The sequence below is a fragment of the Bos taurus genome, chromosome 19 (assembly GCF_002263795.3).
Source record: "Bos taurus isolate L1 Dominette 01449 registration number 42190680 breed Hereford chromosome 19, ARS-UCD2.0, whole genome shotgun sequence".
Classification (NCBI taxonomy): Eukaryota; Metazoa; Chordata; class Mammalia; order Artiodactyla; family Bovidae; genus Bos; species Bos taurus.
The window spans coordinates 44,552,291-44,575,818 of record NC_037346.1 but is presented as its reverse complement, the minus strand read 5'-3'; the positions used below and the strand labels follow the sequence as shown (position 1 = coordinate 44,575,818).

Genomic DNA, 23,528 nt, shown 5'->3' with positions numbered 1-23,528 from the left:
CTGTGTTTTCAGTTGAAGGAGTAATCCCTTCTCCATCCCTGCATGGCCCTGCCCCTGGGCATAGTCAGAATGACTGAATTCAGAGCCCAATGTTACCACTCCTGGTGATGTGATCTTGGGAACGTTGTTCAGGTTTTCTGAGTCTGAGAGTTTTGTGTATAAAGTGATAATAATTTGTGTGTGGAAGTTATGAGAAGTAAGTAAGATTTAAGAAAGGGTTGTGGTTGTGTTTAGCATGGTACATGACAGATAGGAAAGATTCAACAAATGGTAACTAATCTCACTGGTCCTGGCTTTTAAAACAATCTTTCCCAGTCATTCCTCAGGCATTCTCTAGTTTCTTGGCATAAACATTACAGCCAGTTGAGAATTACGAGTTTCTTCTTTGAAGAAATTTGGGACCAGTTAATGTTGTAGTCTTGCGAGTTGACAGTGTCCATTTGCCATCCTAAACCTGCTTCTCTTCCCCAGTGACCTCATCCCCCACAGGAAAAAGGAAGAGGGTTTTTTTTTCTATGCCTGTGACACGTCTTAACTCAGCTGGGGGTAGGCCTTGGTTAGAATTTTTTCAGGAGATCACCACGTTGTCTTCTCAGTCTGGGCTGCTTCTTCATGGAGCTCAGGTCATTGCTGACAAGGGAAGGGGAGACGGTGGAACTTATCCAGAGTGTGTGTAGTTGAGGTGACACTGTCCCCACCTCCAGGGTCCCCTGATGTGCCACACGACCAAGATGTACAGCACAGATGATGGAGTTCAGTTTCATGCCTTTGGCCGAGTGCTAAGTGGCACCATCCATGCTGGGCAGCCTGTGAAGGTACTGGGGGAGAACTACACCCTGGAGGATGAGGAAGACTCCCAAATATGCACCGTGGGCCGCCTTTGGATCTCCGTGGCCAGGTACTACCATCCAGAGCCCCTAGATACATGCCTGGGCCTCTACACTGGGACTGCCTGGGCCTCTACACTGGGACTGCCCTGGCAAGCTGGAAGTGGTGGAGGGGTGGTCCTCCTTGGACACACAGAAGCTGCTGGCTGCCTGTGATGGGGTTAAGGTGACCCTCCCTCAGCAGATGTGTTGACTTCTAGCTCTTACTGACTGAGGTTGCTGGGGTCACAGGGCAGCTACTGTTGGGATTGATGCCAAGACTGATGCCAGGATTGATGCCGGGAGACCTGCCTTTGCCTTTGGGATGCTTTGAATGAACTCCTGTAGCAGGATTTCTGTGTTTACTTATCTCAAGCCCTCCGTTCTTCTTCTGTGTTCCTTAAATCGTAACCTGCATGTCTCTTCCCCAAAAGATGTTATTTCCCAGCCTCCACTGGCTATTCTTTGACCAAGAGAGACAACTTTGCTGAATCCCTTGGAGCATCCCAGTCTGCAGAATTAAACTTCGCTTGGACCAGGGGGCTGCTCGTCAGTTCATCAGCTTGGCATTTTAGCTAGAAAGCAGAACCTAGCCTGGCCTGTTCCTAGGGTGGCTGCTGCATCTTGCCAACAGCCCTTTCCCCCACCCCCTCCAGATGTACCCCATTCTCTAGAGGATTAAAGAGTTAGAAGAATTAGAAAATTAAAGAGTTAGGGGGTGACAGAGGATGAGATGGTTGGGTGGCATCACTGACTCAGTGGACATGAGTTTGAGCAAACTCCAGGAGATAGTGAAGGACTGCAGTGCTGCAGTTCATGGAGTCTCAAAGAGTCAGACACGACTTTACGACTGAACAGCGGGAGAGTTGCAGTATGTTCTGTGGTGCTTTTGACAACTCCTAACATTCCACCTCTGAGGCACTGGTTTGCTTACTGCACACATCCAGCTTGAATTGGATTTGCCTGTGTTGTGCTCATGAAGTACATTGCGTTTTTTTTTCATGGCACCTTCAGTTTGTAACCACACATATGTGTGGCCATTTGATTGTTTAATTGCATCCCTCCCCTGGTAGAATGTATCTAGCTTTTTTTTTTTTTTCTGACCCTGCTCCTGGCTCAGTTTCTGGCACAGAGCTGGTGCTCAGTTAGGTTTTCTGGAATGAACACCCTGCTCCCAAGTTTCATTGCCACTTACTGGACACTGTTCCAGGTACCACATCGAAGTGAACCGTGTTCCTGCTGGCAACTGGGTCCTGATCGAAGGTGTCGATCAACCAATTGTGAAGACAGCAACCATAACCGAACCCCGAGGCAACGAGGAGGTAGAGTTTCTGAAAAGGCAACTGGGTTGGCTTAAGCTGGAGGATCACAGGGAGCCCAGCACACATGAGCAACAGGCAGCAGAACTCAGGGGAGCATGAACTGGAGTCACTGCTGCTTCCTGCTGCTGGGCCTCAGCATGGGCTCCACCTTCTAGATCCAATCCCCTTGGATTCTCCTTGGACTCAGCTCCTAGGAATGAGGAGGGGCACTCTTTCTCTCTCTCTTTTTTTTTAATATTTATTTATTTGGCTGCATCAGATCGTAGTTGCAGCATGCAGGATTCTTGTGTCATGCGGGATCTTCTGTTGTGGCGCATGGGCTTAGTTGCCCTGTGACATGTGGGGTCGATCTCCTGTCCCCTTCATTGCAAGGTGGATTCTTAACTGCTGGACCACCAGGGAAGTCCTGGAGGGGCTCTTTTTATTCTAAGTCTTCTTTTTGTTCTGCCAGCATACATGGGAAGACGTGGCCCTGCAGGTTGCCTCCAAGCAGCACCCTGGCTCCCAGTGCGGGGGATAGTCCTCCCCCGAGCAGGCCCTCAGCTTCCCCCTGACCTCTGCACCGTCTGCAGCTGCTCAGGCTAGGTGTCCTCACGGCTCTGCTGTATTTTGGGTCTCAGGCTCAGATCTTCCGGCCCTTGAAGTTCAACACCACATCTGTTATCAAGATTGCCGTGGAGCCAGTCAATCCCTCTGAGCTGCCCAAGATGCTGGACGGCCTGCGCAAGGTCAACAAGAGCTACCCGTCCCTCACCACCAAGGTATGCCCAAGGCCACAGCCGCTGCCGCGCCCCATGAGCCCAGCTGGTGCCACCGCTGCTTTGCAATAATCAGGCAACTCTGATGCCTAGAAAGCACTCTTTGAATTGATTTTCCGGAAGATACACAGGGAAGAGTGAGTCATCCTGAGCCTGCCAACATACCTTTCAGAGGAGTTGGCCAGGGCTAAAGGGTTAGCCTATATCCACGGACACAATATTTTCTTCCTAAATGGCTGTGATGAGAATTCAGTCCATGACGTCACACCCAGTAGCGCTGTGCTCGGTGGCCCAGGTGTCTTGAGGACTGACTTGTAGGTCCCTGCTCCCCACTAATCCTTCCCAAAGGGAATGGAACCAGCACGGTAGTGGCTTTTCCGATAGTGGGCTCGGCACCTCCTCCCAGCTTCTAGCCTTGTTTCCGTCTCTGTCTGCTGTGGCTGGCACGGGAGAGTCCAGCCTGTGACCCCCAGGGCTATCGTGTTTTCAGGTGGAAGAGTCTGGCGAGCATGTGATCCTGGGCACTGGAGAGCTCTACCTGGACTGCGTGATGCACGATTTGCGGAAGATGTACTCGGAGATCGACATCAAGGTGAAGCAGCTGCTGCTGTCTTGAGAGCCTGCTTGGCCAGGAGCTTGGCTCACAGCTTCAGGCTGATTGTTCAAGCAACCAAACCCTTGATTCCCTGGGAAGGTCCAAGGGGAGAGGGGTGCAGTACAGGAGGTGGTCTGCTTGGAAAAAGCAAGAACTGTTGCTCCCGGCATGGGAAGGATTTGAGATCTGGTTTGCCCTCTTTGGGGGATGTTATTCTCAATGTCTGCATTCAAAACCAAGGCTCCCAAGCCTGAGCTATTCTTGGTCTTTCGTGAAGAAAATAGTTGCATGACTAACCCATCTGTGCTGATCAGGGCTCAGCATGTATGGTTTCAAGGAGGGAGCAGGGACTGGCTCTTCTGGATTCCCTGTGAAACCTTAATACAGCCTCTAAATTAAACTGCCTGTCGCACAGCTTTGGTCTCCCAGTGGACACATTGTCTCCAAGGCTGTGGGGGTTGGGAGTGAGTGCCCTCAAGTGCCCGGTCTTAGCCAAGACTGGCGCTCTGAAAGACACCGGGTGTCCCGATAGGGGGCCATGTGGGAGCTTCCAGGAGGAGCCATGCAGCCAGGGGTCGCTGAAGATGGAATGGGCGCTCACCAGTCTCTCAAGCCAGTGCTGACAGACCCACAGGTGTCAGTGAATGGTGGTGGGACAGCTATACGGGTGTTGAAAGATACTTTGAGGGACTCTTAACTAAGGCCCTTGTTTGATCCTCCACTTGCTCTTGGCTCAGGAACATAAATTGTGCACTATGCTCAGTTTTCCAGGCTTCTCCTCAAAGGTACAGACTTTTAGCCCGAGCCTGCTGCAGTGCTTGTCACTAATTCTGATCAGGACGGGTTCTCACAGAGATAGTATCAGGGGAACCTCGCGGTCCCCTGTGGCAGGAGGTTGTCCTTCCGAGAAAGTGACACCTCGCCTGACAGTGTATGCTGTGTCTCAGGTGGCTGACCCTGTTGTCACATTCTGTGAGACGGTGGTGGAAACGTCGTCCCTCAAGTGTTTCGCCGAAACTCCCAATAAGAAGTAAGTTGCAGGGGCCACTTCCCTGGCGGTCTCGTGGTTAGGACTCCATACTTCCATGGCAGGGTGTGCAGGTTCAATCCCTGGGCGGGGAACTAAGATCCCAGATGCCACGCAGCACAGCCAAAAATAAAAGTAGAAGAACGCCAGGGGTCCTAGTGATCCTGGGACTCCCCCCAAGCCCACCCTAGCCACAAGCACTGTGAAAGTAGAGACCCTGAGTCTCGAGATGAGGGTGCTTCTAGTACCTGAGTTTTATCCCAGCCCTCACATCCCTTTTGCCTTTGTTCACAATGCTGTGGAATTCTTTGCCTTAGTTACTCCCAGGGTGAGTGTCTTAATGGCCACTTCTCCTCTCTGTGTAACGTGACTATCTTAAAATCTCCCCTAGCAGCAACTCTGCTGTTTGACTGGTTAATATACTAATACTGCTTAAAGCTTTAAAAAAGAACATTTCTCCCCAAGCCTTACTTTTTTTTAAAAAGTGATGGATTCAAATGAAAGAAGACAAGCCCTTTCTGCTCTGCTCTGCCCCCGTGGCTTTCCCTGATGTCACTGCCTTCGCTCCTCCTTCTGTCATCCTCCTCTTGGGAACCACCCTCTTGCTAGTCCTGCTGACCCTCCTCATTACCTGTTTCCTTTCTGACCAGGAACAAAATCACCATGATCGCCGAGCCTCTGGAGAAGGGCCTTGCAGAGGACATAGAGAACGAGGTGGTCCAGATCACGTGGAACAGGTGAGAGCGTGGTTCCGATTCCTGGGCCAGACAGCACACCTGATGAGCTTCTGACGCGGCACACCCCCTCTCTGGGAAGTGCTTTTGCCTCCCCCTTTCGCAGTTGTCCCGGGCAGAGTGTGGGTAGCTGAGGGCACTGTTGCCCAGAAAGGCAGGATCTGTGGCCTGGGAACTGGCCATCCCAGACTGTCTGACATCATCATTCCCCTCCCTCCCTCTCCAGGAAGAAGCTGGGAGAGTTCTTTCAGACCAAGTATGACTGGGATCTGCTGGCTGCCCGTTCCATCTGGGCTTTCGGCCCAGATGCCACTGGCCCCAACATCCTGGTGGACGATACCCTGCCCTCGGAGGTACCGCAGGACTGGTGGGGACCATGTGGCCCTTGCTTATTAGCTCTTGAGTGGCAGAAACTCCAAAGCATTCTTCTCTTCCTGGAAGTACTGTGTGTCTTCCGGTGAAGAAGAGGATCCTTTTACTAGTGTGCCGACCTTCTCCCCGCTATAAACTCTGGCTGTGGCGAGGGTCACTGCTAAGGGGCCCTTCCTTTCTGTACAGGTGGACAAGGCTCTTCTCGGCTCAGTGAAGGACAGCATCGTTCAAGGTTTCCAGTGGGGAACCAGGGAGGGGCCCCTCTGTGATGAGTGTAAGTTGACCAGCGCCTCTGCCTTCTCTGCCCGGTACTCTGGGGTCCTTGCATCTGGGTGTATAGTCCGGGTGGGCTCATCTTTGGGACGTGGAAGGAGACACAGCTTGGGGCCCACATGGCTGTCCGGTGTCCTGGGCCAGCTTCCTCTCGTCTTCTTCCCCGTCCTGGTGGTACGGCTTGGTACATCCTAGAAATGGAAGTCACGTCTAGGTGGACATTTGCTCTTCATTCCTGGAATGTGTTTGAAGACGGATATCAGGAGGATGGGATTGAAGTGGTTTATGGAGCAGGACTGAACTCTGGGGACAAACGTGCAATTCCTAAAATTTACTCTACATCCAAAAATAATCAAATATCTGGAAAAGAAACACAAACTTCTCGAGACACTTTATGTGGTCTGAGTGTGTCCTGAGACCAACACTGCAAATGTCCGCCTACCCTCTGACCTCCATATACGCTGTTAGAATACACACCTGCAGGCTGATTCTGTACCACATCCCTTGTGGCTACAAGACAGCTTTGGTGCCGCAAGAGGCTCCTTGCTGCTCGGCCCCTGCGCCCTTGACTAGCACCAGACCCACTCCCTGGGCCGCCCCCCCTTTTCCTTTTCAGTGATTCGGAATGTCAAGTTTAAGATCCTGGATGCAGTGGTTGCCCAGGAGCCCCTGCACCGGGGTGGGGGCCAGATCATCCCCACAGCCCGGAGAGTCGTCTACTCAGCCTTCCTCATGGTGAGCGAGCGGGGCTGTTCTGATGGGGGCCCTCGAGACTGCTGTCCCCCAGCTCTGCCCAAGCTGAGGAGCCCTGTCTTCCCGCTCTGCTGCAGGCCACCCCTCGTCTGATGGAGCCCTACTACTTCGTCGAGGTCCAGGCCCCCGCAGATTGTGTCTCTGCTGTCTACACGGTCCTGGCCAGGCGCAGGTAAGCCACCAGGCACCTAAGGAAGGGGGCGGCGAGCCTGAGTTCCAGTGAGAAGGAACTCAGAGAGACTGGCCTCCCCACACCCACCGTTCCTGAGGCCTAGGTTTACAGAAGGAAGCAGGAAAGGAATGTGGCATCCCCAGCCTTGCTACACATCGTAGTTTCAGGTGTCTCCTTAGACCCCTCAGAGCGCTCCTGGGGGAAGTCGGTCAGCAGTGGGAGGGCCTGCAGGGCCTTGCCCTGTCAGTCTTCCACTCTTGCCCACAGGCCGCTGCCCCTTTGACGTCCACGCGGAGCTGTGGGAAGAGCCCGAGTCGCTCCCGCCCTCTGTGGGGCACTTGCAGTTATTCTTTTCTCTGATGGTCAACAGTCGGGGGTACATTGCTTCTCTGCTTTTGGCCTCCATAGGGGTAGGAATTCAGCCTTTATTTTTCTGTCTCAGGGGACACGTGACTCAGGATGCACCCATCCCAGGCTCTCCTCTGTACACCATCAAAGCTTTCATTCCAGCCATCGACTCTTTCGGCTTTGAGACTGATCTGCGAACTCACACGCAGGGCCAGGCCTTTTCCTTGTCTGTCTTCCACCACTGGCAGGTAAGAAGATGGTGCAGGCTGGCCACTGCAGTCTCCCACCTCTGCAAGGCCTTCCCCTCTAACCTGCCCACCTCCAGGCCTCCAGAGGGATTGCCAGCATCCTAGAGAAGCATCTTGCTTCTCAGCCTGGCAGCTCTGAAACCACTTTGCCTTTCAGATTGTACCCGGTGACCCTCTGGACAAGAGCATTGTCATCCGCCCCTTGGAGCCACAGCCAGCTCCCCACCTGGCCCGAGAATTCATGATCAAAACCCGTCGTAGAAAGGTATGTGTCCTCAGGCCCATGGCTGTCCCTCCACGCCCAGGTGGTCTTGCCAGGAGCTAGATCACTCTTCGTTTCTTGCTTTTGGACCCTCCTCCCAAAGACAGCATTTTACTGCACAGCGTGGGGAGATGTGGTCTTCCCAGGCTTCAGGCACCCAGGCCTGGGCCCGCATGCCTGGGAAGGGAGAGCCGTCTCCTCCTCTGTGACGATACCCTAATGGCAGGACTCCCGAAATAGCTCAGCTGACACATGCCCCACCCCCCGCCCGCCCCTCCACTCAAGCACAGCGCAGTCACTCAGGACTCATTTTTGCATCTGCCCTGTCTTTGCAGGGCCTGAGTGAGGATGTGAGCATCAGCAAGTTCTTCGATGATCCTATGTTGCTGGAGCTCGCCAAGCAGGATGTGGTGCTCAACTACCCCATGTGAGCGCCAGGCGTCATGGCAGCTCCCACTCCCCGCTCTGGGCCACACCCTGGACTTGAAGCTGGGCCCTGGTGGGACTCAGACTCCACGTGGTCAGAGCATGTCTGGGGCTGCTGTGGCCGTCCTCCACAATCCTGGAGCCCCCAAGCCTCCAGCCCAGAGGGAGGAGCATTCGGCCTCCTGGTTCCTCCTATGGCCTCAGCCTGGCTCCATTCCCAGAGAACAGAGAGGAGCTCAGGGTCCAGGAAGGAGAAGGGGCTGGAAGTGTTGAAGCCCAACGGGCCCTGTCTTTCAGGATTTACGTGAAATTTTTTTTTTTAGTAAAAGTTTGACTGTAGACATGTTTTATAAGTGAACAGAACATTCTGACCTCTGCCTTGGTCCGTTCCTTTCATCCCCGCTGCTCCACCCTCTTCCCTTCAGGCTCGTCCTGGCACTTGGGTTCTGGGTCTCTGTCATCTCCCACGAGGCCTCCCTGTCTCTGCTCCCAGCTGCAGCCTTCTTCCTGCCTGGTCCCCAGAGAGGAGCGCTTGCCTCTCCACTCAATGTTCCCATGAGCACTGAGGCCTCTTTCCCGCCCCCGCTCCCATTCCTGTGGGTGGCACCTGAGAGGGCTGGGGAGTGGTTGGGTCTCTGGGGTCAGAGGTGTCCTCTGCCCCCGAAGATTGTCCTTGCCCTGGAGTTGAGGACCAGAGCCTTCCCTCGCTCTGCTGTCCACTGTGTGAAGAAGAGACGGGTGAGTTGCCTCAAACTCCTTTATTAGGTGCACACCCAGGATTGACTGACAAGGTCCGACCGCCCTGGGCCTGTAGGACTCCTACTTCTCCCTGGTATCCTGCGCGGTTTTCTTGATGTAGTCTCGGTACATCGTGTACACAGCGCCTGTGTGAGGGAGAAGGGAAAGCGCCCCATGACATCGCCCCCTCCACCCATCCCCTGGCTCTCCTGGGCGTCTGGGGGGCGCGGACACTAGCCGTTCCCTCCAGAGTCCACCTCCCTGCTCCTCTGTCCGCCCCAGGTCTCAACAGCTGCTATAAACACTTGGCTGCACAGCCTGGGGAGACAAGCCATGTGACAGTTGACAAAGCTCTTGCACGTATGTTGTCTCAGCAACCTCACAGCAGGGAGGGAGAGAGGCGGACCCCGATGGTTATTGCCATATTGCACACGGGGAAACAGAGTCTGAGAGAAAGGGACTTGGCCACTGTCACACGGCAAGTACGTAGCAGTCTGCCTTCTGATCCAGAGAGGAAGAGAAACGGCTGTGTGTTCTCTCACCTCAGGACAGACTCATGAAACAGACTGTGTACCTTCCCCTGAACACGGGAGAATAAACAGGAACCCAGAAAATGTCTCCTTATGAGGGTTTCACCAAGGCCTTGCTGTGGAGCCTGGTTTAGGGAACAGGGGCTGAACTCATGTCCTGTAACTGTCAGGGCTCACAGCCAGATTTTGCCTCGTAGGGCTTACAGCCAGATTTTGCCTTGTCAGTTTTGCCCACATTCTCTCCCGACCCCACCAGCCACTCACCCAACATGATCGCGCCCACAGCACAGGCCTGTGCTGCCACTCGGGTGTGAATCAGGTGTATGGACATCTTGGTGGAACCCCGAGCCTTCAGCCGGTAGATCCGGTATGCTGCCACCAGCAGGCAGCCTCCCAAGCCTACAGAGGCAGAGAATGTGATGCTTGGGCTTCAGTCACCAAGCACACCACTCTCCTGAAGAGAGACACTCACTAGGCCGACTGGGCGTCTGGATGACCAGCTGCCTTCCTGCTGCTGCTTTGGGGCGGGGGGCACCTGAGGGGACTGGGGAGTGGTTGGTGGAGTAGGGACTGTCATTAGAACACTGAACTGTTCTCAATGATTTTTTCAAAGTGACCACCTCCTTCCAATAACTGCCCTTCCCCCCCACCTCCCTGTACAAGTAGCCCATCAGCATGACTCTCCCACCTCCCTGAGCTCTTCTCCAACCACTGCCAACCCCCATAGCTGTTCTCTTCCCCTCCCAGGGCCTCGGGGCAAGGGAGCCCGAGGGGGCCCCAGACTGCCCCTGCCCATCTTGACCCTGTCGGCATCCCGTGCGCTTGGTTGGCTGCCACCTGCACCCCCCAGACTGCCTCTTCTATTGTCAGATGTGTCACCTTGCTCTTGCTTCACTCCCTTCTAGCTGTCGATTAGGCAGTGGGCAGCACCACTCGCGTTCAAGGCTTCATTCTTTGAAAGGACCAGGAGACACGTGTGCTCCAAGAGAAGGCCCCCTCCTCGCCCCCCGTTCCTCCCTTTCCCACTCACCTATAGGCACCAGCGGAGACTCCCTCGTCTTCCTCAGGAGCTTCTCAGACACACTGTCCTCGCCCTCGGGTGGCGCCCACCAGCCTCTGTTAGCAGACATGATTCTACACCCAGATGTTAGCAGCTGGGGCTCCTAGGCTTCAGCCCAGTCCTAGAAGGAGGCACCCGCAACAGTAAGAACTCCAGTTCTCGTTGGTCTGGGCTGGGAAGGAGGAAGTTGCCTGTTGAGACCTCTTAACGTGCCTGACATAGCCACTACTTGCTCCGGCTGTCCTGTCTCAGATGGCTGGACTACTGGTGCCATTTCTCCCATCTCTTCCTCGCAACATCTGCCTCTTTCCCCAGCTCATTCCAGTTTCACTGTTTTCTCTGCCTCCCCCTCTACCATCTGCGTCCCTACGGATATGATCCTTGGGCCAAGAAAAGCAGCTGGAAAAATCCTCAGATGAGGGTGGGAGGAACAGGCCTTTATCCTTGGGTCCCCCCACGGGCCTTGAGTCTGTGATGGTTGTTCCCAAGGGAGGTGCAGAGGAAGACCTGGCCCTGGGCAGCCAGAGCCATCCTGGTGTTACAGCAAAGGTGAGCAAACCACCAGAGCCAGAGATTGAAATAATTAGACGTGGACTTGTGTATAGTTTCATGCAGATTTTGAACATTAACGAAACAAATTCAGGTCCCTGAGCTATTCTCTGTCTCTTGCAGGTCCATCTCTTGCCGGGTTCTTTTCAGGTGCCAACCCCCTGCCTCCCTGTCCTGGGGACCCTTACTGCTCTACTTGTAAACCCCTATAAATGCTCTTATCACAAACTAGATGGAGCCCCAGACTGGGGATTCTGCCTGCTGGGCTCCTCCTAAGTCTAACCCCAAGACAAAAGTCCCTGCTTGAGGCAACTTCTTATCCCTAGTTGCCTCTCTCCTCCTGGAGAAGCAAGGACTACTGGCCCCACAGGTCCTCAGCATGCTGGTGCTTACCCTAGGAGATGGCTAGAAAGTGGAGTGCGAGCAGTCTGGCTAAGGCTCAGCGTCTGCTGTTTTGAACTGGCCAAGAGCTGATGATGGAGCTGCCACTATGGGGTCAGGGACACAGTGTCCGGTTTTAAGGAGACTTTGAAGTCAGGAATGGAGATGGGAGGAGATAGGTCAGGACATCAGTCTTAACCCCCCATCTGCTGAGTTCCAGGCTGGAGCTCCAAGCAGTGTGCTCAGATGTTCGGTTATGTCTGACTCTTTGTGACTGTAGCCTCCCAGGGTCCTCTGTCCATGAATTTTCCAGGCATGAATACTGGAGTGGGGTGCCATTTCCTTCTCCAGGAGATCTTCCCAACCCCAGGGATTGAACCCTCAACTCTTAGATTTCCTGCATTGGCAGACTGATTCTTTACCACTAGCGCCACCTTGTGAAACTCCAAGCACTGTAAAGTAATAAAAGATCAGATGGAGGGGATCCCCTATCTCAACTCAGTCTTTTAATCCTGTGGAGGTTCGTGGCTGGATCAGAGGTGGACTTGATTTGGAGAACTGAGACAGGAATATACAGGCAAAAATGGGCAGAGATCCTGAGTTTTCCCCCAAATTATATGGCCTCAAATACTCTTAAGAGGGGGACTTCCCTAGTGGTCCGGTGGCTAAAACGCCACACTCCCGATGCAGGGGGCCAGGGTTCAACCACTGGTCAGGGAACTAAATCCCGAATGCTACAACAAAGATTGAGGATCCTGCATGGCCCAACTAAGACCCGGCAGAGCTAAATAGTTATTTTAGGGCTTCCCTGGTGGCTCAGTGGTATAGAATCCACCTACTAATGCAGGAGACAAGGGTTCAATCCCTGGTCAAGTAAGATCCCACAACTACTGAGCCTGTGCTCTAGAACCTGGGAACCATAACTGCTGAGCCCATAACTACTGAAGTCCGAGTACTCTAGGGCCTGTACTCTGCAACAAGAGAAGACACTGCAGTGAGAAGCCCACGAGCCACAACCAGAGAAAAGCCCGTGCAGCAGTGAAGACCCAGCACAGCCAAAAATTAATAAATGTTTTTAAAAAATACTCAAGAACAATGTGGGATGTAAATGCCATAATTGTGGGAGACAGCCTGTCTGGTGTTGGTCTTGACCCCTCCAAGAATGTTTTCTAGACTAAGGAGATTTGTCCAAGAATTTGAAACAATTGTGACTTCCCTCACATCTCCAGAACCCTTTCTACTGCCTGCAGGCTCATGCTTAGGTTATGGAGAGGACCATGGCCATCATTAGCACCTCTTTTGTTTCAAGTATTCATATTTCAGAACTTTCCACCATTCTGCGCAATAAGTAGCAGCTTGTCCCTGGACTAGGAACTGAGCTTCTGAAAGATTAAATGAGTTATCCAAGGGTACACAGTGAAGGCTTCCCAAGTGCCTCAGGTGTGAAGAATCCCCCCGCCCATGCAGAAGCCACAGGAGACGAGGGTTCTATCCTGGGTCGGGAAGATCCCTCGGAGGAGGAAATGGCTACCCACTCCAGTATTCTTGCCAGGATAATCCCATGGACAGGGGAGCCTGGCGGGCTACAGTTCATAGGATCACAAAGAGTCGGGTATGACTGAGCAACTGAGCATGCACACACACAGCTAGTGAATGTCATAATTTGAACCTGGGTCTGGCTCGCTCCAAAGAACCTTCTTGCTAAGAAATGGAGAAGGACTGGGTGCACTGTAGAGACTCCCACTCCATCCCAGGCCTTTGTTTCTCCCCCAGATTACTCTGTCCTAAAGCGACTTTTCAGCACTGGAAATGTGTCCAGCAGCTGATGTCTCTTTCTTCTCTCCCCAGGCCTCACTGCTCCAGGGAGAGACCCAGGGTCACAGTTGCTCCCCTGGGGCCTCCGCATATCCCCAGCGTCCCTGGGAACTCTCCTCCCAGGCATTCACACACACTCCTGTGCTGCCTCTCCTGGTCCCAGTGGTGGCTTGAATTCTCCAGAGATCAATAGTCTAGGCCAGAAGTGGGAGAGTGGAAATGTCTGGCTGAGACAGGGCAAGAATCAGGGCAAAAACTCCTGAGTAGTTTAGAGAACAGGGGCCAAGCTAAAGAGAGTGAATTTCAGCTTCTCCCTATTGAGATGATCTCCTTGCTGTCCAAAGGTCTCTCAACTAAGATCTCACAAGCCTCGAGGTCAATATATAAATTAATAATTAATTAACAAAAAAGATGAAAAACTAAGGCTTGAGTTAAACATCTTGCTCAAGGTCACAGTGACAGCAAAAAGCACTAGACTTCTAACCATTTCTAAAAGCAAAGCTAGAGAAACCTAAAAGGTGGAGGGAAAGTTTTGAAATAGAAGAAATAAAATTGCTTTTTATTTCAAAAACCTCTGAGAACACACAGTAACCAAAACTTCAAAGAACAGATTTCTGTAGAGTCCTGTTTTAGTAAACAGATAAGATAAAATTATGATATCATTTTTGTTAATACGCCAAGTCTTTAATAATTACTTTGATTTAATACTTTCTATATTAGTAATTCGCTTAATAAACCTCTTTCTTCCAGATCAGGTCACACTAATATAGATTCTAATTTAGAGGGGTCTAATTGAATGATGCAGACAGACTTAATGAACCCAGAGTGCAGGCCAGAGTCAGACGTGGGGTTACCTGCTTAACCGACTGCTCTCTACATACCTGGTCTTACACCACTCAACCTCTTTTGAGTCTATATCATCATCTGTAAAATGGAGGTAACATCTACCCATAGGGTCAATGTAAGGGTTAAATACAGGTTGCTCAGTGGTAAAGAATGTGCCTGCCAGTGGGTTCAACCCTTGGGGCCAGAAGATCCTATCACATGGACAGAGGTCAGACACCACTGAATGAGCACGCACGCAAGGGTTAAATAATATGATTGTTAGAATTCCCGTCCACACTGCCTACTCCTTTTCTTCCAGAATGAGCAAGGTCTGGGGATGGGTAACAGGCTGGGGGAGAAACGGGAAGTCACTGACAACAGATGGGAAGCTTGCCATGTTCTGGGTGGTCCTGAATTCAGCACACTCGCATCCCTTGGCAAACCCCGTCCTCCCTGTTGGAGGGGCTTCCCTGCCCTAACTGGAAGCTTCAGGTTTGTTCTCCTGACTGTGTTGGGGGAAGGGAACAGGTGGGGGAGGGGGACTTGGACTTGAGGCTGTACACAATCTAAAGACACAGCTGTGCTATATATAGCCCGAGGGAGCTGAGTGACAAGAGTGGGGCAGCGAGGGACGTGCCTTGAGCTAAGGAGTGCTGTGAGTGAGGGGGTGATGATGAATGATCTGGACAAGGAGCAGAGATGCCCTGAGTTGGGGTAAGAACGAGAAAGACCCAGGCTGAAGGGCTAGGGTAATTACAGGGGAGAAAACACTGGGCCCCAGAGTAGTTTTGGGGGGCTTGAGGAGTAAAGAGAAGGTAGCGGGAACAGGCCAGGGCAGTGGAAGTTTCCAGATGAGATGGCTAGGCTGAGGCAGCCTCTAGAAGGTACCTGGGGTAGGGAGGGTGGGGACATCCCCTTCTCTTTCTAAAACAGGCACTGGTTCCAAGGACCTCGCAGCATTTGTTCAAGGACAGCCCCAAGAGCTACAGGCTTGGGCCAGGAAAGTGCCTTTGGTACCCACTAATCATTCTGGAAGAATAATCTCCTTGGAAGAAAAGCTATGACAAAGCTCAACAGCAAATTAAAAAGCAGAGACATCACCTTGCTAACAAAGGTCCATATAGTCAAAGTTATGGTTTTTCCAGTAGTCATGTACGGATGTGGATGTGAGAGTAGGCCCATAAGGACAGCTGAGCGGTGAAGAATGGATGCTTTCGAATTGTAGAGAAGACTCTTGAGAGTCCCTTGGACTGCAAGGAGATCAAACCAGTCTATCCTAAAGGAAGTAAACCCTGAATATTCATTGGAAGGACTCCTGCTGACGCTGTTGCCGGAATACTTTGGCTACCTGATATGAAGAGCTGATTTACTGGAAAAGACCCTGATGCTGGGGAAGATTGAGGGAAGGAGGAGAAGGGGGCAACAGAGGATTAGATGGTTGGATGGTAGCGCTGACTCAATGGACATGAGTTTGAGCAAACTCTGGGAGATAGTGAAGGACAGGGAAACCTGGCATGCTGCAATCATGGGGTCATGAAGAATTGGACATGACTCGGTGACTGAACAACAATAATCATTCTGGAGAGACTGCTCACATATTTTTAAAGATTATAAGAGGGTGTGGATAATGGTGATGGGAAGACTGAATGAGAGTGTAGTGATAGAATCATGTCTCATGAAGGAAGAATTTTGAGCTGTGGAAGACACCAGCACAGACCCCAGTACTAACAAATGGACGCACCAGAGGACTTGAAATGTTTTGCTAAAGTTCTGTGTTGGGTGCTTTTGAATACCCAAATTCCCCAAAGCACACTGTGAGAGGGGACTAATGTCTTGAGAGCCTACAAGATTTAGGTACTTCACATATTTAATCTTCACAACAGCCCCGACTGGTAGATATCGTTATTCCCACTTTACAGATGAGGAAATCAAGGCTGAGAGAGGTTAAGTAACAATCATATCATACCACAGGTAAATGGCTCTGCTATCCAAGCAACAATGATAATCACTATAGACTACCTTACAATGAAAATTTAACATACTACAATATGGTTTCCTGTACATTTCATCACATTCTCACACCATCTTAGGCAAAAATCAGGCAGCACAGTGGTAAAGAATCTGCGGACTAATACAGGAAACACAGGAAACGCAGGTTCAGTCCCTGGGTTTGAAAGATACTCTGGCGTAGGAAATGGCTATCCACTCCAGTACTCTTGTTTGGAAATTCCCATGAGCAGAGGAGCCTCAGGGGCTACAGTCCATGGGGTTGCAAAGAGTCGGACACAACTGAGCACATGAGCACTGAGCACTCACGCCATCTTAGAAATATGTGTAAATGAGGGGCTTTCCTGGTAGTCCAGTGGTTAAGACTCTGCTTCCAATGCAAGGCACGCAGGTTGGATACCAGGTCTGGGAATTAAGATCCCACGTGCCAAGTGGCAAAAAAAAAAAGAGAGAGAAAGGAGATACACATAAATGAATGTAAACAGCTGGGCAGGACAGACCTCTGAACCCAGGGCCTCCAGACATTCAAGGACTCTCACCAAGGCAGGGTAGCTCGTGACCCAGCACACTGGGTTCTGGGCGTGTCCAAAAGTCCCTGTCTGGGTGGTACCAGAGGAGATCTCTTCATCTCCCATATCCTTCTCCCTACCCCCAACTCCTGAGCATATTTCACGCATCCAAGCATCCTTCATTTGCAAGTAAATTGACCTTAACTTGAAATCCAGCATTAATACTCAAAAAACTGCTAGCTGGGCTCTGGAAAACACTGGTAAGGAGTCATCTTACTGTTTCTTTTATACTGCTTGTATTACCCATTCAAAAAATTCTTTGACCAAAAAAGAATCTACTTTAAACAAAACCCCGGTGGCAGGAAGGAGTGGTATAATGTATCTCTCAGACAGGATTTAGCAACAGAACAACAACTACAGGTTAACTGAGACTGCTGGGGATTATAGCGGGGGGGGGGGGGGTGGGGGGTGGGGGGGGTGGGGGGGTGGGGGGGTGGGGGGGGTGGGGTGGGAGTTGGGGGGTTGTGATAGTAACATGCCCCCTCCCAATAGCAGAAGGAATCAACAGCTTCTTATTCAGCTGGTCTGTGGCAGGCAGGGCTTCCTATTGCCAACAGGGAGCTTTCCCAAATCCTACCTCTCTAGGCCTCCGGTCCCATCCCCCAGGACAGAAGAATGGGCTCTGAACCTACCAGCCAAGTGGAGACCCTGGAAAATGTGTAATGGAAATAATGACACACTGCAGCCTTCAAGTTGACCCTACAGTTCCCAAACCACAGAGCCCCAGGGTGACTCTCAAGTTCTCAAACTGGGTTTTGATCCTTTCCTGCTTGAGCCCCATGTGAATAAAAAGTGACGTGGTTCTCACAGCACCCGGCTCCCTTGCTCCCTGCCAGAGGCTGGAAACCAGACCCATTTCCCCATCATTTCCCCGTTTGAAACGTGAGGATTTTTTTTTTCCCCCTTCCCTCTGGTAGTCTTTTTGTATTAGCCCACAGTGGCAAGCCTTCCTTCACGCATTCACTCTGTATACAATTGCCAAGCACCTACTATGTGTTGGGCTGGGCTCTAGGAGCTGTGATATAGCTTCCCTGCCTCCAGAGAGCTCATATTCTAGCAGTTGCCCTGATTTGCTCGGGCCCTGGTCAATGCCTGGACCGATAGCTTAGGTTTCTGGCCTCAGCTCAGCTATAACTGGATTAAAGGATGTCTCTGCTGCTGCTGCTGCTAAGTCATTTCAGTCGTGTCCGACTCTGTGTGACTACATAGATGGCAGCCCACCAGGCTCCCCCGTCCCTGGGATTCTCCAGGCAAGAACACTAGAGTGGGTTGCCATTTCCTTCTCCAATGCGTGAAAGTAAAAAGTGAAAGTGAAGTCGCTCAGTCGTGTCCGACCCTCAGCGACCCCATGGACTGCAGCCTACCAGGCTCCTCCATCCATGGGATTTTCCAGGCAAGAGTACTGGAGTGGGGTGCCATCGCCTTCTCTGAAGGATGTCTCTAGCATCCTTTAAAGGTGATAAGAGGAGAGGAAGGAGTCCTGACCAGGAGACAGAGTCTGACTACGTTTCTATTTTCTAAACAGTCTGCAAGTAAAACAGCTTAGCTTCCTTGGGTTTCATTTCCATCTTTAAAAGGTTGCTTTAGGGAATTCCCTGGCGGTCCAGTGATTAGAATTCTGAGCTTTCACTGCTGAGGATGCAGGTTCAATCCCTAGTGGGGGAACTGAGATCTTAAAAGCAGCGTGGCAAAAAACAAAAACCAAACAAACAACAAACTGGTTGCTCTACCTAGATAGAGACAAGCTGCATGCTTGAGAGTAAGATAACAAATATAGGAAGTGTTTGGTTCTCAATCTCGGTGAAGAACGGGTAATGCTAAAAGATGGAGAGGCTTCCCGGGCATGTCCATCCATGAATTTATAGGAAAATAATACCTAATAAACATTTGAGTATATATATATAATTTACATGTATAATATATAATACATATTTGTTTATATATATAGACTTACACAACCAAATGTTTTAAAAGGTTATTAATTGGTCTTAACATACCAAAAGTAAACTGCTGCTGCTGCTAAGTCTCTTCAGTCGTGTCCGACTCTGTGCGACCCCACAGACCGCAGCCCACCAGGCTCCCCCGTCCCTGGGATTCTCCAGGCAAGAACACTGGAGTGGGTTGCCATTTCCTTCTCCAATGCATGCAAGTGAAAAGTAAACTACCCCTATTGAAAGAGAACAGCTCAAATGTAGCAACTAAACACACCTGTGTATCTTGTATTCGGCATTCAGATCAAGAAGAGAACACCCCTCCCTTCTGGTAACTATCCTTTCCCTAGGATAACCACTATCCTTACTTCTAACAGTACAAATCAGTTTTGCCTGTTTTTGAACTTCATATAGATGGAAAGTTTGGGGAAATTAATCTGTCTTAAAGCTGCCTGTAAAGATTGTTCATTCTCATTGTTGTATTGTGTGAATGTAACATTTTGTCTATCCTTGCTGTGGTTGATGGACATTTTGGATAGTTTCCAGTTTCTTGACTGTTACAAATAGTGCTGCCATGAATATTCTAGAACAAGTATTTTGTACATATTTCTGTGGAATTTCAGTAGAACTACAGATTCATAGTGCATTCCTAGGTTCAGCTTTAGTAGACATTCATTGCCAAATAGTTTTCCAAAGTGATTTGCACCAATTTATACTTGTACTAGCAATTGTTGGGAGTTTTAATAATGTAGTCAGTTTTACAACGATGTTGTCTCCTGTGTTATCTGTACTTTATTCTTATTTTCACATATTTACAGGGTCTTCACACTTGTCATTTTAATTTTTAAATATTTTTATTTATTTAGCTGCACCGGGTCTTAGTTGCAGCATGCGGGATCGTTACTTGCAACATGCAGGATAATTTTAGTTGTGGCATGCAAATTCTTAGTTGCGACATGTGGGATCTAGTTCCTTGAGCAGCGATGGAATCTGGGTTCCCTGAATTGGGAGCACAGAGTCTTAGCCACTGGACCACGAGGGAAGTCCCCACACTTGTAATTTTAAATACATTTGTAGAGAAGTAACAATGACAGTGGGGAGGGCATGTGGCTCTCAGGACACGGCAAGTATAGGGGAAGATAATTTAAATACCGAGGCCAAGCAGCTAATGAAAATGATTCAAGATGCTGAGTGGAGAGGAGCCTGAGCCTGGTAGACAGATGCTACTCAGAAGTAACTGCCAAGGGAAAACAGAGGCTCAAAGTGAGTAAAACTTTTGACTTTTTAGAGAAAAGCAGAAACACAGATTTTTAAAATTTGGCAACTAATTGACAATTTTGGAAAACGTCCTACTGGCCAAACAAAACATCTGTCAGTAGGCCAGATGCTCAGCCCTCAAGTTTGTTTTCAACCTCTGGACTGGCCTTAAGGGCTTGGCTTTCCGTCGGGGGTGGGCGGGGGGGAGGGATTTGACCTATACCAAGTCATCTCACTGGTTAAGTTTAATTTCCTCTGTGAACAAAAGGGTAAAATAAAAACCCATCCTTCAGTATGGTGATGGTCAATAAGATAATTTAGGAGCACTTTACAAAGTAAAGTACTCCTCCATCTCTTGAGTTCGACTTCCATTGTTATGCATGGACCCCTCCACTTAAAGCATTTGAGGAGTTTTCATATTCCTACGGTGCAGTTCAAGGTTCAAGTTACCTATTCATACAAGTTTTTAAAGGATCCCTTTGAAAATGGGATCCTGCCGGGATGTAGAGGGTTAAGAGGAAATGGCCTATTAGGGTCTTGCTAATTCGAGAAGTCCAGGACCTCAAAAGTATCTAGAACAGTAAAAGCCAAGCCTCGGAAGAATTACGACCATTAACCCGACGAAGGCCAGTAGGATCTTCGAGTAACTGCAGAGCAGAACTTAGAACCGGGAATCAGCGTCCGGTGTTACATCCCCTGGCCTTGGCCGAGCGCAGCACAGAAGACAACTCCGGGGCTCAATGGACCAACCCAGGATACCCAGGTAAGGCGTGTCTTCACGGCGCCGTTAGATGCCCGCTCGAAGTGAGGCACGGCCGGCCGGGGGCGGTTCCTGTCCCGAGAAGCAAGCTTGAGGAATGACCTGCCCCGGAGGTGAAGTCTGCGCCCACCCGGGGTCTAGATTCCTAGCTGGTGGGTCGCTCCTACACGTGCCGCATCTCGGACCGCTGGGGAGCGCGCAGACCCGACCGCGGAAAGTTGAACACTCGCGCGGCCGCCCGCGCGCTCCGGGCACCCCCCTCCCACCCCAGCGCCACTGGCAGCGCGCCCCCCGCTCCCAGGCCGCGGCGGGACGCCCCCGCCCCCATCGCAGCGCGCAGTGCGCAGGCGCCTCCCCGTGGCTCCGGGCGGCGGGAGCGGGAGGCGGCGGCGGGAGCGGCTTCGGCCTCGGCCGGAGACTGAGGCGAAGGCGGCAGCGAAAGAGGTGGAGGAGGAGAGACGACGGTGGCGGCCAAGGCGATGGCGACGCGGGGCACATGAGGCGGCGGCCGGCGGGACGGGCCGAGGCCCGGCGGAGGAGGCGGCTCCGGGGGACCCCGCCGGCCGGTGAGGGGCGGCCGTAGCGCCGGCCGAGAGGCAGCGGGCCAGGGGCGGGGCCCTAGGGAAGGCGGGAGAACTTGTGAGGAGGCTGGAGAGGGGTCTGGGGCCCGGCGGAGAGTGCGGCGGGGGGCGAGGGGAGGGAGAGGACGCCACCGAGGGCTTCCCGCCGAGCCCCGAGGGGGCGTCGCGACCCGCTGTCCGCCGCTGCCCCCGGCGCGCCCTCCCCCTTTGTCCCCAGACGCGCGGTTCCCAAATTGGGAGGGAAAACGGCTCGGGGGTGGGCCCGGGCCGCGGCGGTCGCGCCGGGTGGGCGGGGAGCCCGGAGGACCTGGGCGCGCACTTCGGCGGTGCTCGCAACTCCTCGGGCGGTTAGGGGCGCAGGGCCGATCCGGGGCGCTTCGCGGGCTGGTCTTTGTCTCCGGATGCTCGGCCCCTGACATCTCTGCAGGCGGCGTGCCGTTCGTCTGGCTCTTTCCTCGAACATCCCTGCCGGGACTCCTGTCTCCGTGAATATTTGAGAGATGTAGTTCGCGGGCTTGGAAGTGAGGGGACCGGGGAATATGGTAATCACCTCTCGGTTAACACGTTTTTGGTTTTTTTTTAAAACTTAAAATGATCTTTTTTCCCGCTTGGTGAAACTTTGAACCACCGGGATGTTGTGTGTGTGTGTGTGTGTGTGTGTGTGTGTTCCCCCTTCTGTCTCCAGATTCAAAATTACGGGAAGGCGCTAACACTGTGATTGTGGCCAGTTGTGTGGTTGGCGGCTGCTGTTGAAGCTTTGAGTTGAAAAGATTTACGTGATTGTATGGCTTAGAATTGTTTGTTCTTTTCTTTTTTTTTTTTTTTTGCGACTGTTTCTAAGATTGGGATTACTTTTTCTTTGGGAAATGGGCGGATTTGATTTACCATTTGAAGGAATTTTTTTGTTAATTGAGAACCTGCAGTAGTACAGATTTCATTGTGCTCGAGCTTTACTTTGTTAGCATGAAGACTACTTGTGGGATCGAATAAATCAAGTTACAATAAGTTCTGGATAAGCGTTATCTTGTATGCCTGATTAGTCTAAAAATTATCATATGTTCGTGTTGTATATATGTTCCAGTGAATATATGTGAAAGTGTTGTAGAAATCAAACTATATGTGAAAAGGATTTTAATTCCCTTATCAACGGAGTACATTAACATCTGTAGAAAAAAAAGACAATGTATTTAGGAATCAAATCCTTTACTCCAAAAGAGGGCTTTAGGTATCATTCAGAATAAGAATGCAGAAAAAGAAAACTTAACTCCTGAGCTCCTGACTAAAAGTACGTGCATTGTGATTATGTTTGCCGGGTTTGTGTGTGTGTTTTATTTTTTGGATTTTACCATAGTTTTGTGTATTGCAGTTGCTTTGGATTCCCTAAGTGCTGTGTAATGGCAGAATTAAAGAAACATGAACTAAGTCTTCTGGGTGAAAGGTAAAAAGCTCTGGTAAACAAGTCTGTCTTAGTTTTCACCAGATCATTGTGAGCAGAGTGTTGTAGGAAAAGGACATTTTGAAGAGAATATATGGTAGTTTTATGAAATTCTCCTTTTATTATTTGTCCTGATCTATGAAGAATGGTTTGATACTATTTACTAATAAACTGTTGGGTCCTTTTCCCAAGCATTTCAGACATCCTTTTCAAATATCAGTGTTCTTAACTTTTTAGGTTTGTGTGACTTTTGAATTGGTTTTCTTTTTTTATTTATTTAGCTGCACTGGGTCTCCCTTGCGGCATGTGGGATCTAGTTCCCTGACCAGGTATCCAACCCAGGCCCCCTTCGTTGGGAGCTCAGAGTCTTAGCCACTGGACCACCAGGGAAGCCCCTTAAATTGGTTTTCTACTTGTGCTAGCAGCCACAATGCTCTTAAAAAGGAGCAAAGGACTGAGTAACTTTCTGTTCAGTCCCTGAAGGTAGAATTGAGTTTCAGCCTTTAATTGAAAAGGTTTAAGAAGTTAACATATTTTTAGCATAATAATCTTATTTATAAATGCTGCTGTCCCTTACTAATTTTTATTATTTCATATCTGTATAAATTGGCCAAAGTGAAAGGATTCTGGGTAATTCTCTAATTAGCTACTCCTTTCCTCACCGTCCTTTCAGGATTCACCTGTCAATTCATTAATTGGGATCCTAGACTACAAAATAGATAATTAAAATTCAGAGCATCTTTTTCTTAATAAATACCTAGTTCCATGATTTTATTCAGTGCAAAGTGATGAGTTCCAAAAAAGCTGGAAGTTTTTTTTTAAGTTCACATTTCAAAGTAAATGAAGTGTTTTCTTTTGTTTTTTTTGTTTTTTAAATATTAATTTGCATAGTTGAGTGCAGCTGGAAGTATCGTTACTTCTGAACTTGTGCTTT

At 50.5% G+C, this 23,528-nt stretch overlaps 3 protein-coding genes and 1 non-coding gene across 10 annotated transcripts in view; 3 read left to right on the top strand and 1 right to left on the bottom strand.

Moving 5' to 3' along the window:
• EFTUD2 (elongation factor Tu GTP binding domain containing 2) overlaps positions 1–8,531 on the top strand; it is a 36,341-nt gene extending 27,810 nt beyond the window's left edge. For both annotated transcript variants that reach the window (XM_005220842.5, NM_001083396.1), the window contains 13 exon segments: positions 705–898; positions 2,077–2,188; positions 2,809–2,949; positions 3,437–3,538; positions 4,489–4,571; positions 5,219–5,305; positions 5,529–5,655; positions 5,861–5,948; positions 6,564–6,682; positions 6,778–6,872; positions 7,315–7,468; positions 7,626–7,733; positions 8,066–8,531. In XM_005220842.5, the coding sequence (XP_005220899.1) occupies positions 705–898; positions 2,077–2,188; positions 2,809–2,949; positions 3,437–3,538; positions 4,489–4,571; positions 5,219–5,305; positions 5,529–5,655; positions 5,861–5,948; positions 6,564–6,682; positions 6,778–6,872; positions 7,315–7,468; positions 7,626–7,733; positions 8,066–8,161 (1,506 nt within the window). In that variant the 3' untranslated portion in view covers positions 8,162–8,531.
• MIR2343 (microRNA mir-2343) lies at positions 631–704 on the top strand. The gene has a single exon (NR_031291.1). It is a non-coding gene; the product is annotated as a microRNA mir-2343 (primary transcript).
• Positions 8,532–8,899: 368 nt separating the features above from the next.
• HIGD1B (HIG1 hypoxia inducible domain family member 1B) lies at positions 8,900–17,225 on the bottom strand. 3 transcript variants are annotated; one of them, XM_024979902.2, is made up of 4 exons: positions 17,208–17,225; positions 10,455–10,605; positions 9,689–9,823; positions 8,900–9,040 (listed from the first exon to the last, which is right to left on the bottom strand). In XM_024979902.2, exons 2-4 carry the CDS (start codon positions 10,552–10,554, stop codon positions 8,976–8,978), a joined length of 300 nt encoding a protein of 99 aa, XP_024835670.1. In that variant the 5' UTR covers positions 10,555–10,605; positions 17,208–17,225; the 3' UTR covers positions 8,900–8,975.
• Positions 17,226–20,313: 3,088 nt separating this feature from the next.
• The window catches only part of GJC1 (gap junction protein gamma 1), a 32,546-nt gene continuing 29,331 nt past the window's right edge, over positions 20,314–23,528 (top strand). Inside the window, exon 1 of one of the 4 annotated variants that reach the window (XM_005220851.5) lies at positions 20,314–20,581. The gene's annotated coding sequence lies outside the window, so the exon portion shown is untranslated. 4 annotated transcript variants of the gene reach the window in all.